The sequence below is a fragment of the Myxocyprinus asiaticus genome, chromosome 23 (assembly GCF_019703515.2).
Source record: "Myxocyprinus asiaticus isolate MX2 ecotype Aquarium Trade chromosome 23, UBuf_Myxa_2, whole genome shotgun sequence".
Taxonomy (NCBI): domain Eukaryota; kingdom Metazoa; phylum Chordata; class Actinopteri; order Cypriniformes; family Catostomidae; genus Myxocyprinus; species Myxocyprinus asiaticus.
This window is the reverse complement of record NC_059366.1, coordinates 41,510,995-41,527,737: the sequence shown is the minus strand read 5'-3', so window position 1 is coordinate 41,527,737 and position 16,743 is coordinate 41,510,995. Positions and strand designations below refer to the sequence as shown.

The 16,743-nt window shown below is 37.0% G+C and overlaps 1 protein-coding gene across 1 annotated transcript in view; it reads left to right on the top strand.

The window, feature by feature from the left end:
* LOC127413523 (MAM domain-containing glycosylphosphatidylinositol anchor protein 1-like) overlaps positions 1-16,743 on the top strand; it is a 272,396-nt gene that overhangs the window by 175,163 nt on the left and 80,490 nt on the right. Inside the window, exons 7-11 of the mRNA XM_051650732.1 lie at positions 5-274; positions 4,238-4,567; positions 7,454-7,750; positions 14,576-14,842; positions 16,505-16,650. Of these exons, the coding sequence (XP_051506692.1) occupies positions 5-274; positions 4,238-4,567; positions 7,454-7,750; positions 14,576-14,842; positions 16,505-16,650 (1,310 nt within the window). The remainder of the gene's footprint in view (positions 1-4; positions 275-4,237; positions 4,568-7,453; positions 7,751-14,575; positions 14,843-16,504; positions 16,651-16,743) is intronic.

Below are 16,743 nucleotides of genomic sequence, written 5' to 3'. Positions count from 1 at the left end.
CCAGCACCCCCTGCACTGAAGCTGTCTGTGAACGAGACGTATGTGGTGGACCCAGGCCAAGACGTCACGCTCTCCTGCGACGTAACGGCAGGGTTCCCCACACCTACGGTGACCTGGTCGCGGTATCCTGGGTCTCTCCCCCGGCGGTCCGTGATACGAGGGGGGTCCCTCACTCTCTGGTCCGTCATTCCTGATGATGCTGGTGTCTACAACTGCACCGCCGTCAATAATGTTGGAAACCCTGCAAGAAGAACCGTCAACCTCATTGTGAGAAGTAAGTGTGCTTGTTCATACCTGTGTGTATATGTATGTAATCTTTTCTTTCTTAAAGGCATAACGAACCCAAAAATTGAATTTCTGTCATTATTTAGGCTACTCACCCTCATGTCATTCCAGAGCCTCCCCGGCCCCTGTATAACACCAAAAGGGACATTTTGAAGGATCTTAAGACAGCTCTTTTCCATACATAGGTAGTCCATAGTGACTACGTTTGTCAAGCTCCAAAAAAGACAAAAAACACCATAAAACATTGTAGAAGTGGTCCGTATGACTTGTGCGTTATATTAAAAGTATTTTGAAGCAATACAATAGTTTAAATAATGATAATAATAATGATGATAATAACAAATTTTATTTTTGGACTTTTGGAGTGTAGTGGACTAAAGCACTGGACTGGTAAGCCAAAGGTTGTTGGTTCAATCCCCACAGCCACCACCATTGTCTCCTTGAGCAAGGCACTTAACTCCAGGTTGCTCCAGGGGGATTGTCCCTGTAATAAGGGCACTGTAAGTCTCTTTGGATAAAAGCATCTGCCAAATGCATAAATGTAAAATGTAAAAAATCGTGCATTGGTTTAATTAACGTCATCAAGGCCAACATTTTTCTTGCATGGCTCATAACCGTACGTTACACAGTGTTTTTTGTCCTTTTTTGACAGACATGGTCACTATGAAATGTCACTGTATGAAAAAGAACTGTGTAAAATTCAGAGTTTTGCACTGTTCCACATTAAAAAACAAAAACATATGGGTTTGGAATGACCTGAGGGTGAGTAAATACTGATATAATTTTCATTTCTGGGTGAAATATTCCTTTAAAGGCCCCTGCACATCTCCTACACAGTAGAAGAATGGACAGGTATGACGTCATTAAAACAAAATCTGACCAAATGGAGTTTGTGTGGTCATTAACAGCTTGCCAGGGCAAAAACTTCTTACCGGCTGCTAACACCTTCTTACTGCTATTGGTCTACGTCATCAGTAGGTGTGACCTGGAGCTCCTCATACTTTGAGGCCGACAGCTAATTACCATTGAGTAAGTTAAGATCGGTCAACATGAACACACCGGCGTGCAGATTTATTAGCGAACTGGTGCAAACTTACCCGCATCTGTACAATTGTTCACGTAGAGACATTTTCCAAGAACATGTTATGCAATTTTTTTGTTTAATTGGTCTACAAAAGAAATCACATCTACTTAAACACTCTTAAGTGCACATTCACTCATGTGCCATCTGCAGCCGAAAGCCATTCACACGTCTGTCCAAAGTAAGCCTATCATCATTCTTTTTTCCATTCACACTCTTTTATACACCTAACTTTGCAGTAGTATCAGTGTCATAATAAATTACAATAACAGAGTGTAATCGGCGCATATGTCTGCGTATAGCATGTTAGCACGTTAGCTCCATGAATGCAGAAGGTAAACATTACAAATTACACATTATCTATTACATGTGTATTACTTTAAAATCATCATCGAGTAGTACTTTTACTGATCTTGTGTGAATTCTACTCAAAGAATGAGGCATATAGTCATTGATATCAAATTTTAATGTCATATTAGTTGATGTTTTACATGTACTCTAAGTCTTATGCATCCTCATATTTATATGCTGCTTTAAACCCTCAGCTCTTTCAAACATCTTTTTGGCTCTGAGCGAAGAACGAAGAAGCACTTCGCCATGAGTGTACCGGGTCCTTAAAGCTGACATTTCTGCTGACATTTCAGTTGCATCACAATCTATCAGTTTTAATCTAAGAATACAGATTCCTGTGACTGCTTGATTGACATGCATTTGAATGAGGAATGACTTCCTTTTTGTCTCACACTTGGCAAAAAAATTGCAGAGCCAGATTTCTTCATATGTATGTGTAGCAGTTCATGTTTATTTGGCATGAGCGTGAGTTAGAGGCTGAACTTTAATTAGCTCTCTTGGCAGTGTGCGATCATGCTAAACTCCTCAAGCCGCGAGAGTGATTCAGGAATAGCTGCCATAACGCCCGCCGCTCATCAGGCTGCTCCGAGCTATTCTTAGCCTCTTTAATCATTTTTATTTACTCCAATTAATTTGAGAGGAATGGAGGTAATTAGCAGAAAAAGCTTATTATTTTGGAGTGTGCAGGGTGCACATTGGATCCATCTCTGTTGACGGTAATGAGCTCGCTTTGTGTCAAACACACAGGTGTCACGGACACATGAGTGCAGCCAATCACGCAGGTAGAGCAGCCGCCTGTCGAAATGCGGCACTCTGAACATATGGCGCTAAACTTTATGTCCCCACCTGCAGGGTCATTTTTCATATAGTCAGAGCATAAACACGTGGCTAAGCTGATATAGTTATGAATTGTGCTTCAGCGCTAACAAATTACAGTAGTAGGACTTTGGGTGGGTTATGGACGCTCTAAGCATTTTCAGCTGCGCATTTGATATTGCTTTGAAGCCATTATTTGCATCTTAAAAGGAGTCACTCCATCCTTCATATACTGTAAATTGTGATGTTTTGAATTATGGATGTCTGTTTATGTTTTACGTCAAAAGCAGAGGAAAAATAATATGATTTCAAGTTTTATGTGATTTTCTTCCATTGTCAGATTTTTTTTTTTAATAAACTATTTTGGTAGTTATCAGCATATTAGTGTGCAAAACAAGTTGAGCTCAATCAGCAGCATTTGTTGCATAATGCTGATTACCACAAAATATAATTTGACTCGTCACTCCATTTCTTAAAAAAAAAAGCAAAAATCGAGGTACAGTGAGGCACTTACAATGGAAGTGAATGTGGCCAATTTTTTGAAGGTTTAAAGGCAGAAATTTGAAGCTTATAATTTTATAAAAGCACTTACATTAAATCTTCTGTTAAAATTAATTTAATATTTGAGCTGTAACGTTGTTAAAATGGTAATTTTTACAGGCATTTTAGAGTTTTAGGGTTTGTTGACATTACATCGTCATGGCAATGAAGTTGTGAAATTGGCTATAACTTTACACAGAAAACATTTGTAAGCGATTTTATCACACTAAAATCATGTTAACATGTTTATTGTTTATGTCTTGTGGTTGTACTTTTGAAAAAGTGAGTATTTTAACGTTCAGAAATTGGCCTATTGTAAGTGCCTGACTGTAACCTCGATTTTTATTTAATTTATTTTTTAAAGAAAAGGAGAGAAAAGTCCAAATTAATTTTGTGGTAATCAACATTATGCCAGAAATGTTGATTGAGCTTAATTTGTATTGAACCCAGAATATTACTTTAATAAGCCAACAACGTTGTGGTCATGCAAACATCTTAAACGGCTTTCCTTTTATAGTGTTAAGGTCATAAACGGTTTAAACAAAAACGGATCAACACAGGTTCAGTTTTGCCCAGTAACCCATTGCTTGTAAAGACCTTTACCGTCGTTCTTACAAGCTTATCCAATGTGCGCAATTGCACAGGCATGTTTATGTTTTGATGTAAAAAAAAAGAGAAAAATATGATTATTTAAAATTTCATGTAAACGTGGTTTTCTTACATTGTATAATTTTTTTGAATAAACTGATTTTTGATAGTTGTCAGAGTATTGGTGTACATGTAAACACACACATTGAGCACGTTTACATGCACAATCTTACAACGATTATGCTTAACATTGTTAGTCAACAACATGTGTTGTCATGTAAACAAAGCAAAACAAAAAAGAAGCAGGTCGTCAAAAAAGCGCAAACTCTGAGACTGGTGTTTTTCAGTGTGGTTAGAGTCGCCGAGAACGATTAAAACTGAAACCGCATGATTTGAGTCTTTCATCCATTTTTCAGTCCAATTATGATATTGTGATGCACCATAATATATTGAATTGTAACATATGTATAATGATACAGATCATATCTTGTAGTGTTTGGCAATACCCAGCCCTAAATAAAACATTTTCTTTTTTTCACCTCAATTCTTATGTCATCTTTTCACTCTCTCCATCAGCCATGAAGAACTTAACATTCCAGATCACCCCAGACTCCAACAAAGACAGCGAGAGCATACAGATGGGTCGAGACCTCAAACTGTCTTGCCATGTTGACGCCCAGCCTCAGGATAAGGTGTACTACACCTGGTACAAGAATGGAGCTCTCATCTACCCCACCGACACCCTGATTGTGCTCCGCAGTGACCCGGACATGCCACCTGGTACCAGCAGCCTGGAAATTGTGGACATGAAGTTCAGAGATCAGGCCACATACAGCTGCGTTGCGAACTTTCCAGGGAGCAGCGTTCCTGAACTGCGCGTTGACGTCAACATCACGCAGAGCAGCGGTGAGAAAGAAAAACTGTGATCGTTATATTACTGTTAATGATCTGTCTGTCTATCTGTCTGTCTGTCTGTCTGTCTGTGGTCTGCACACCCTTCAAACTAAATGTTTGAACTTTCTATCAAACTAACAAACTAACATTTTCAATCTTTGACAAAACGTTGTCAAGCAAACATCAAAGTGTGTCTTAACAAACATTGGATCCAACATTAAGACTTGTCTAAAAGAAAAGGAATATAATTCTTCTTTTGGTCATGTGAAATATCAAGTGAACCTACTACACATAGCTTTCAAATTTCAAATTCTCTCTTCAAACTGCTCAAGTATTCAAATTATATGGCCTATAAACCGTCAGACTTCAAGGCTTTTTCATCTTTCAGACAAGGCTTGGTCAAGCCAACATTTAAAGTCTGTCTTGTCAAACTTTCCTTTTTTATTTATGAGATTGTATTTATTCTCTACCATTGTTAATTAAGATGGATTCAGAGCTTTCCGGTGAAATAACTACAACAAAAACAATGTTTATGAAAAAAATAATGAGCTGCATATGTGTATATACAGTAAGCTTACTCAAATACTGTATATAGCATTTCTATATATCTTGTGTGTTTGTTGATTGGCTGTGGAGCAGTCAGTAGGGTTACATTGGTCTGCAGAGGTCTGTGTGCCTTGTGGGTAAACTGATAATGTGAGAATGGTCATTCTGTTGGAGTGATGTTGTTAAACCGTAGAATTGTGGGAAAAGCTGGATGCCCTTCTGCATTTTAGCCCTCTCTAATCTTCCATCTCTCATCTCACCAGGAAGCTGACTTTTCTCTTCTCTTGCATTTGAGATGTTTCGACTTTCTCTGGAATTGCTGCCTGTTTCTAAAAACAGTGCCTAACACGATCAATATATCATCCAGTAGTCTTTACCGCTCATGTTTGTGATCTATCTCTCATTCTCTTTGAAGTATGTCTGTCTTCAACAGTCATTATTTGACGTTTTTCAAAGTTTTTTTTTTTTTTTTTTTTTTTTTAAATAAAGCAATAATCCTAACCAAGAAGCATTGCATTACAGTATAATGTTATAGGTAACACTTTATTTTACATTACTGTTCTACATTTACGTACTATATAATTACAACAACTATAGTAATTACTTGGTACTAACCCTAAACCTAACCCCAACCCTAATCTTAACCCATATTAAGTACAATGTAGTTACCTAATATTACTCAGTACTTTCTTGGGTAAGTACACTGCAAGTATACTGAAAGTACACATACTTAAAATAAAGTGCAACCATGTAATATACAGATCAGCAATATGATAAAAGACACCAATACTGAGTAAAGAGTTACATTTATTAATATGAATAATTTGAATGAAGAATAAATCTGCCAAGCAGAGGAAAGAACATCATGTGGGAGTTCATTTCAAACAGCATCCCAGCGCTGGGCAGAAGCAATGATTTAAAGTTAAAAACATTTTAATTATTGATTTGCTTCTTACACCAACCTATTTATTTGCTTCAGAAGACATTAATTGATCGACTGGAGTCATCTGAATTACATTTATGCTGCCTAAATATGCCTTTTGGACCATCAAATTGCCAGCAGCCCGATGGCACCTGTTTACTTGCACTATAAGGACCACCAGAGCTTAAACATTTTTCTACAAATTTTTATTTGTGTTCTACTGAAGAAAGACAGTCATAAACATGGTATCAGTGTAAGTGAATAATGAAATAATTTTCATTTTTGGGTGAACTATTCCTTTAACTAGAAAGGAAAAATTGTCAAGACAAACTTTGATGTTGGTTTGACAAAGCATTGTCTGAAAGTTTAAAAAGTTGTGAAGTTTAAAGGTTATATCAGCCTTGTATAATTTTAATATTTGAAGATACTATATATATATATATATATATATATATATATATATATATATACTATATATATACTATATACAGGTACTATATACAGGTATATATACAGTATATATACAGTGCTGTGCAAAAGTTTTTGGCACGTAAGATGTTTCACCAATTTTTTGTCTTAAGATTGTTGTTTATATCTTCAGCTTTAGTGTGTCAATAGGAAATATAAATGTTAGACTCCCAAACATTACTTTTGCAAATAGAAGAGATTAGAATAGAAGAACAGGGAGCCCTGTAACAGATGTCATGGCCCCCTCAGAGTCCCCCACTGAACACTGAGTCACTTGTGATTACATGAAGAGACAGAAGAAATTGAGACAACCTAAATAGATAAAAGAACTATGGTGAATTCTCCAAGAAGCTTGGAACATCCTTTCTGCCAACAACCAAGAAAAACAGTGTCCAGGTGTACCTAAGAGAATTGGTCCTGTTTTGAAGGCAAAGGTGGTCACACAGAATATTGATTTAGCTTTTTTATGTTTACTGGACTTTGACATTAAGTGATAAGTAAAAACTATTTATGGCATTATTTTTTAAAACATCCTCACTATGCAACATTTTTCACAAGTGCCTACAACTTTTGCACAGTACTGTATGTATGTATGTATATATATATATATATATATATATATATATATATATATATATATATATATATATATATATATATATATATTTGAATATTGTATGTGTATTACATTATACATCATGTAAATTATAAAATATACAAATAAATGCAAATGTTCTATAACAGTTTGAGTAAATAGCGATCTCTTATTTGTCCATAGAGCAATTTTCAAAGTTCCATCTTTAGTTGTTTTGCTTATATTTATTATTTGTCTATTGATTGATTGTTGATTGTTTACATGATAGCTAATGTTGTATATAATTCATCATTTTTATTAATGTACAGTTTCCCAGACACAATATTCCTCCTATTCCGAATCCTTTTTATCACTTCCTCTTTTTCAGTCGTTCCTCCTGTTCTGAGTTTGCCAGTCGGAGGGGGTGTGGTTAATGCCAGTGAAGGTGGTACAGCAGAGCTTGTGTGTTTGGTTGATGGTAAACCCCGCCCACCCGTTCTTTGGTCTCGTGCCAACAAGGATCTGCCCATGCCATCAGGGGACTGGGTGGTTGAGACTCGTGACGGACGTTTGCGCCTGACCAATGTGACGCGGGATATGATGGGAGCGTATCGCTGTCAAACTGCACCTTACAATGGCCTAAACATCAAACGCAGACAGGCGCAGGTGCAGCTCAATGTGGAATGTAAGTGTTTTGGTGACCAAACTTGACCTAAACTTGTGTGTTGCCCATGTTTACAAAAATTCAAAACATCACGGACCAACACAAAAACATGTTCAGCGTTAAAGGAATATTACTGGTTTGACACAAGTTTTTCTCAGTCGACAGCTTTTATGGCATAAAGTTGATTACCAATTTTGATTTGGAAAAAAAAATCCAAATATATTCCTTTAATGCTGTATAAAATGGTACAGTACTTTTAACAGCAGACACTTTCAGAGGGGTTCCCCATTGGGCCCGGCTCAACCCTTTCTGTAAGATCATATTATGATTTTATTGGTCGATTGACATGGACATTGACTTTGGACAACTCATGGAATGTCTCAGACGAGGCACTCCTGTGTCTGAGAAAGGACAGTAGTTATAATGAACTCGTCAAATTGTCTCAATCGATGGTGTGATTAGATATGATTTGGTGCTGCACATTCTAATGTGATATTAATCTTGACTGTAATGCAATCCAGTAACCGAGGATAGATTGAGTCTAAGAGACAACAGCCAAATTGCCACAAAGTGACACACATTTTCCATTAAGACCCAATGGGCCATTATCAATGATTTTGATCCTGCTATTTTTAGATGAAGCTTTTCAGGGCCAGCAAGAGTGTTAATGTGTTCTGAGTTTTCATAATGCATTGTGATGCCTGCGTGGAGTGTGTTTTGTAAGTGCCAAACTAAAAGGCCTTGAATTCATTAGTGCAGTAGCAGTGCAAGCCACACAAAAAACAGATAGGATAACCCTGAACCACTCAATACGCATCAGCCCTTTTCACACAAGCCATTAGCAGAGCAAAGCACTCCATGGTTTCATAATGGAACCTGTGTGTTTATTGTGTCTCTTCAAAATACCACATGTGATTACTGGATGATGCTGAATTTCAGGTCTATTAACTGCAGTGGAGGAGTATCTGGCCCAGAGATGGGTTTTGTGGTTGTGTGGAACATTGGTCAATGCTTAGACCTGGTAATCGAATGGTTGGTGGTTTGAGCCCCACAATGAGTGAGTCAGGCACCATCATCATTGTGTGTCATTTACAATTGATGTGTGCCATCTTTTTATGGTATCCCAGCTTAATATCCAGAGACAACTACTAATAAGCCAACTGAAGGTTGACTACCCCTAAAAGTGTAAACACTGTGAAGATATCAAAACTTTGCTCTGTATGTTTGAGCACCCAGACCCACTTGATACAGCAACATTGGCTCAACCAATGGCGTGAATTTAACCAATGGCAGATGGGGAATGCTTGGGAAACCTGTTTGAAAATCAGACTGATCGCACTGTGAATTTGGCGACAGTAAGTATTAAGTTTTGCAACTGAAATCAGCCTGTGTTTACCGACGTTTCAGTTTGGCACATGTGAGTTCCAGTTTCCCGGTGAAATGTCCACAGGGTGGCCTCAAAAGGGAGTTGAATTTTTAGTTGTAAATGATTTATTGCAGTCAACATGAATGCATATTTTAATAACTCTACCACCTAACCCAAACCCCAAGTCTAAACCTAACTGTCAGTGGAGTCAAATTTTTATTTTTAAGTGAAAATACAATCTCTGTATCTACTAATTGACTACTTGCTTTGCTAGTAAACCCATTAAGATACCTCTTTTTTTTTCTTTTTTTTTTAGCGATCATATGCTGTTAGGTTATCATATTGTGTTTGACAGAGGTTGTTCCAGGATGTCTCCTTCCATCTGGCAGACATCGCTTAGGTAAACGAGTTTGTCTCAGGTGAGCGGAGCATGTCATTGCTCCCTGATTCTTACGCCCTGCAATCAATTATGATAAATGACGACAACAGCTACATGATTTATACTGTTATTACACAGTGCAGTCAATGTATCTAAACAGCCCTTACAATCAGAGACATAGTATATACTGCAAATAATTGTTTTATTAATCAGCATTTCTATCTTGTTTTCCAGTAAAAATATTTAAGGATTTTTTTTTTCTTTAAGGATGTTAAGATATTTTTTACCTGAAAAAAAATAAATCAATACTTAATTTGTAGTGAAAATGTATAGTTCTTCAGGAATGTGTAAATGTACAGTGATGTACAATACAAGTGATACAATATTTACCAACTTGTGTAACACATAAGCACACATAGGATGGAATTGAAGAGTTCTCTAAGAGAACTGATGGCCTGAGAAATCCCCTGAATGTTGCAGCTAAATGAGTGATAGCTTCATTAAGAGCTCATATGAACAGGCAAGCCATCACCCTCTCTTCCACATATCTAGTCTGCCCTCACAGCCTCAATCCCTTTGTTCATGTCCTCCGTCAATACTGATGCTGTAACAGCCCTGACTGATGCAGAGTATTGCAGGGTTTAGGGAGTTTAGAGCCCACCACTGTGATTCGTCCCACCATGGATCTGATTTATGAGCCAGGTGGCTCTGCTTGTCTCCCTGGAGCTGTAGACAGAGGGGACACTGTCTCACACCCTAGCCTGTCTCACTGTGCCAGGAGAGACAGACTGCATCTGCTTGAAACTGAACCAACTGAACCACACTCTGGGCAGAGCAAGGCTAGATGGGTTAATCTCATGAAACCTGACAAGAACATGGGTTATATTTCAACCCAAAATCAAATAGGAAAATGAAGCCTATTGTTAGTATCATATAGATTTTGTTTTATTAAAATTATGATAATTAAGCACATATTCCTTCCGAACTCTCATTACCATAATGAAATAAATAAATAAATAAATAAAAAACCTTACTATTAGTTAAAAGTAAAGTAAAATACTAATACATCATGGTAGTTTTTGTTGTACTGCCTTTAATTTCTGCCAATTAAAGTTAAATATGTTTAAAGCTGGTATGTGTCATTTCTGCACTTCTAGCTTCACCAAATGGAATTGCAAAATTAATAGGCATATATTTTCCACATATAGCCTTTTCCAGAAAATTAACACCATTTTTTATTTATTTTTTTCCATTTAGAGATCATGTGTAAAAAGGACCCATTGGGAAGTACCGGTAAATCAGCTCTGGCAATTTCCTGGAATGAGAAGTTGTAACATACTGGAAATTTCATGTTTGATGCTATGTCCAAATGTAAGATTAACAGTTTGAGCATGTTCAAGGTCAGGACACGTTGACGTTAGGCGTCTTATTTGGGCCATTAGCAAATTTATGATGGAGATGATGCGATTACTCTGCGCCGTGTGACTCAGGAGTAAATAAATGTTGTCAAAATTGGACAGATAATGTCCAATTTAAACTGCTGTTCAACAGGTTTCATTTGTAAAAGTGGCTAATCACTGTTTTCAAAAAGGTTTCCTGAACAGTTCTCCTGTCTACCATTGGTCAGGACAAACATATAGTCCCACCCCAAACTCACAATTTGCTTTAGTCTATGTTGCTGTGTCGGATTGGGGTGCATTTCCCAAAAGCATCATTAACCAACTATGGTACAAGTTCTATCCTTACCAACACAGTACAATGATTGATGTTTCCCGAAACTATAGTTGAAATGAGCATTCGCAAACAGCAACACAAATTTGTGTAGTTGGAGCTACAGTTCTCCACTTGTGGTTAGAAGCTTAGTTTCTGTTTAGTTTGCGGTGTCAACGTCATTTGACTTCACTGAGGGTTCTGTATATTTCATTCCATATACAGTATATCTTTCATTGTAGACTATATCGTTCCTTTTGTCAATGCTTTTGACCTCGTATATCTGATTTTTCGCAGAAATCAGCATTGTGAAACATTGTGTAAAATTGTTCACACATTTTCCCATCTCAGTTTAAGGTAATAAGAGAAAGCAGTTTAACACACCTAGGTTTCTGCCAAATAACACGGCTTATGTGTCCATGTAAATGCATAAGCTGCGTTCTTATAGGTTTTTGAAGCATGCGCATGAGCGTATATGCTCAAGTGTGCTGAGAGAACTCCGGAGTATGACATTAGAGGGAAACCCCACTATTGCAATGTTTGATAGCACCACAGAGCCACAGTGTTTACACTTTTTTGCAGAATCAGCCTGTGAACAGCTTACTTATAGTTGTCTCTGTATATTAATCTGGGATAGGAGAAAGAATGTATACATTAAAAATACACCATACACCTTTAAAATGTATTGGACCATACCAGCAAACTCTTTTGCAAAATCCGCTTTTTGCACTCTCACATTCATGCCGTGCATTCTTGGCTACAGAGATGTGTCCTCTCACATGAGACAGGTGACTATGGTTTGTTTATGGGAACTGTTGTGTTGTGAAATTAAAAGAGTCTGTTGAAACCTTCATTAAGGGAATTGATGGCAGGAAATAACCTCTTCCTGTTGCCTGAGTTTCGATAAACATTTGTCACAAACTGTGTTGAAATGCAAAGCTGATGATCACCATGTCACATCAGAGAAATTTTTATTCACGGCACCTTTTGTTATGCATTCCACAACCTCACTCTTCTATCTGTCTTGTCTATCTCTGCCTCTCACTCACTATTATCAGCATGTGTTTATTTGGATAGTTGATGCATAGCATGTCCATGGATTTAAAAAAAAAAAAAAAAAAAAAAAAAAAACATTTTATCAACATTTTGGGTTAAAATAGATACAAATCTATATGGCAAAGTGTGTATTTTCAGTGCTGTGCCTGGCAGCCATTTGATGTTTTTCACCATTTTTAAACACCTTTTTACCTTCTAGTTAAATTTAAATGATCTTGCGATGTGACAAATGAATTAGTAAAAATATTCCATGTCAAATAACGGTAGATTTGAAAAAGAAGCAGTATCATTGGGATACATAAAGATGGTCTCCATTATGTTATGCAACCCGTACTTTACATGATCCAATCAATTCCTGATTAACAACTATGAACAATTGCCTCTAATTATGTAGGTAAAATGGGTTGTGAGTGCCTTTTGCCATTCACTTTTGTGAGTGACTTCAAAGACATTAGTCATTAATCTTAAAGTTCATTAAAAAAAATATATTATTTTTATTTTTAAAACACTAGACCTTAACGCTTACTTAATTTACAAATTTAAAACCATGACTTGCACTGCACACAAATGACTAATATTGGCATTATATTCATGCTGTTTAGCCAGAGGGGAACTGGCCCCCACAGTAAGCCTGGTTTCTCCCAAGGTTATTTTGTTTTTCCATTAACCAACATCTTATGGAGTTTTGTGTTCCTTGCCACAGTCGCCTTCAGCGTGCTCACAGGGGTTCTAAATACAATAATTATTTAGTTATTTAATTTATATACACATTTTACAATCATATTTAATCAAAATACACAATAATCACTCTAAGACTTTATAGATATTACAGTTTCATTTTTTATTTTGTTTTTGTTAATGCATGATTTCCTGTAAAGCTGCTTTGAAACAATGTGTGTAGTGAAACGCTATACAAGTAGCTATACAAATAAAAATATAAAAATTCAAGCCCACATACAGTAGTTTAATTTGATGTACAGGTATGCTGTAATGTGTCTATGATAATCGTTTTTGGAAAGTTTGCATGTAAATCAGTCTGAATATTTCTCAGGCTAATAAGGCTTTTAATCATTTCTCATTTAAATAACTGAATTTAGGTTCATTGGGTTAATTACACCAATGCTTTGTCACGGTTTCAGCACTTTATTAGTTACAGTAATATACTGTTGATGTAAGCCTGAGGTTTTGAGATGCTAATTTGCTGTCACGTCAGTTCATACATGCAGGGTGTCTAACCAGACCCCAGTAGGCTGTAATTAGTCACTAGCCCTAGCCCTATATAGATTGATTCCGTTCAGTTAGCAGAAACAATGTAGACCCCTTCTTATTGATTTAGGCAGGAGCTAATCGGTCATGTGAATGTTGTGGGCATATGCGGTGGATTCACGCAATGTGTTCTAAGTTGTTTAGTGTGGTTTATGTGAGGCTTCGTTTCCAGTAAAATCTCAAGAGTGGGCAGTTCAATTACTTTTCTTTCCCTTAATATTGATTTTTGTCCTGTTAGTGAAGAAAAAACAAAATGTTATTTGAGTACCTCTCTTTGAAAAGTAGGAGGATTTTACCAACACTGTCTTGGTGAAAGTGTTCAAATTGTAATAGATCAATTGTAAGGGCTGTTGCACTCAAATTTTTAAACTCTGTAACTTAATTCTTGTGTTGTAATTTAAGGATGTGTTTCTATAAAATGGTATACCAGACTTACAGGAAATGCTCTGGTCAAGCTCATGCACTTTAACTTGATTATCTACAAAGTGGCAAAATATTTAACAGGATGCATAACATGATAGAAACTAACACGGAAGTAAAGATATAATGCAAATTCCCTTTAAGGCAAGTCAGAATACTCAGCGTCCTCCAGGCAGCTATTTTCTATGGATGCAAGTGCAGATCCTATCTTTTTGAATGGGAAAAGACTAAAATCTCCAAAACAGTTGGTCAAGATGATCTGGATAATGTTATCAAATAACATATTTCAAATCAGTAAAAAAATTTAACAACAATCATATCATAAATTGTGCTTCTTTAGCTCAGAAAATGACAAAACTTCAGGGAGTACTTCTTAATTATTGCCAAATGATTGGTGAGGACACGGCAATATTCTCTCAAACCAAAGTATTAAAATGGATCTCTTTGTTCACGTAACTGTGATTCTTTGATGAAATAAAGCAAATGCATATGATTTCAATCTTTATGCAGTATAATGGGGACATAAAATGGTCTACATAGTTGGAATGACCCTGTATAAAAAACAATATTGTACCAATAATATCAAAATAGAAACAGAAGTGTAAAACAGATAAATACAAGGGTAAAATGTATTCTCTCTCCATCACAGACCCTCCTGTTGTGGATCCAGTCTTGATGGACGTTCGTTCTCCAACCTTCCAGATGGTCAATTTGCGCTGTGTGGTTCTGAAGTCCAATCCAAACCGGATAGCCAGTGCCCGCTGGTACTACAATGGCATGCCCATCCGAACCCCACCGGTGGACCCACAAAGTGTTCCTCAGCTCCGGTTTAAACTGGACCCAAATAATAATGGCACTTACGAGTGTAGAGTGAGCAATGGAGTTGGGACCTCAACCTGCACTTTCAATGTTTCTGGTGAGTGTAAGGGTGCTAAACAGGATAAACAGGATAAACCAGCCTTTATGTTAGTCTAACTGGTCCCCCAGCCTGGCCAATTGTTTTTTTAATTTAATTGTATTTTTTTAAGCTTAGCTGGTCGGCCAGCTGGTCTCCCAGCTTGATCAGCTGACAAGTGCCCAAAGTCCTTCAAAAACCAGCAAATCAGACCAACATGACCAGGCATGGAGACCAGAAAAGACCAGCAAACCAGCAAGACCTGTATTTGAGTTTAGGAACTGTTTCTAGAGTTTAGGAACTCTTTCTACTTCATATGCTCGACCTTAAAGAGGAATATTAAACTGAAAATAGATGTATAATTTGTGAGAGAATTGATAAACATCCCAGCCTCTGGTCTACTAGTTTTGTTACTTTACTCCTGTTGTGGATGCACAAGAAGCATGGTTTAGCTTTCCCTAAGCTAATCCTTGCTGGGAAAATCAGGTCACACCATCTTAAGGTGGTGAAGCTAGTCAGTCGGTTGATTCAAGTTCTATCTTGGAACAGGGCCAACCAGATCAACCAGGTTGCCATTACCAGGTTTACCAAAATGGTCTACCAGGACAACTTTGACCCCACCTGCTGGTAGCCCAGCTTATAAATCACCTAAATCAACTAAGACAAGTTTAAAACCATAAATGGCCAGATTGGATCGACTAGAAACCATTTTAAACCATGCTGAATAAAGGTAAAACCAGTATAAGCTGGTTTGCTGGTCTTAGCTGGTTTCCTAGCCTGGTCAGGCTGATCTGTTTGCTAGTTTTAGAGTGGTTTGGGCTACTGTCAAGCTGGTCGATCAACCAGCTGAGTACCAGCTTGGTTGATAACCAGGCTATGAGACCAGCTAAACCAGCTTAAAACAGATAAGACTACAAAATCGTTATTTTTATTTATTTATTTTTGTATTAGCAGGGAACCAGTTACCCTCAAACAAGGATTGCATGATTGGTTCTGTTTACTTTCACAGAAATAGAATACAATTACAATAAATATTAACACATTTTATGTGTAAAATGTCAGTTACACTTCTTACAGTTGAGTTGCCTGCTTTGCTAGCTACTAAAGTTGATGACTTAGAAATCTGCTAAGACAGCCATGAGATAATATGGCACTACACTATGTTTCCAAGAGGCCCAGGTGTTTTTTTTTTCTGTCTCTGTGGGGATAAAATGTCTGCTGTCTTGCAGTCTTGTAAGGGTTTTTCTTCTCAGTAAGGTATCTTTAGGTTTGCCACAGCATGACAGCTAAGCGGCGCTAACGCTATCAGCTAGCTCTATCTTCACACTTTAATATGACTGTGTGATCGCTCTGATAACTTATAACTCCTTTTAAAAATACAGAACATTGTGATTTACTTGTCTGGCAATATTATAGAAATAATTGTGTTGCAAGGTGTATAGTAGACATTTTAATTCTGAAAAAAAAAAATGCTAACTGCAAATAATAAAATGCAGCTAACCATGTAATCGTGCATAGTTTGGATAGAAAAATTAAATAGTGATTGCATGTAAAATCTGTGGTGTGAAGCAGAACCAGTTAACTAATCTAGATTAATCAATTCAGGATAAGATACTAGAAAAATGATAATGTATGAGTATTTCACTGTAATTACTTGAGCTCTGTTTTGGTTTGTTTGTTTAGCCCAGCCGTTTAATGCAGAGTTTTACTATGACACACCAAATCCCATTCGCACCTTGAAGAACAATTATTCGTACATCTTACAGTGGACACAGAGAGAGCCCAACGCTGTAGACAAAATCATCGGCTACTGGATTAACGTCAAACAGGTACAGCAAACACTACCAACCACATGAAGCTGGAAATGACTTCTTTCTTTCTTTCTTTCTTTCTTTCTTTAGTAGAATAAATGTTTTTGCAAT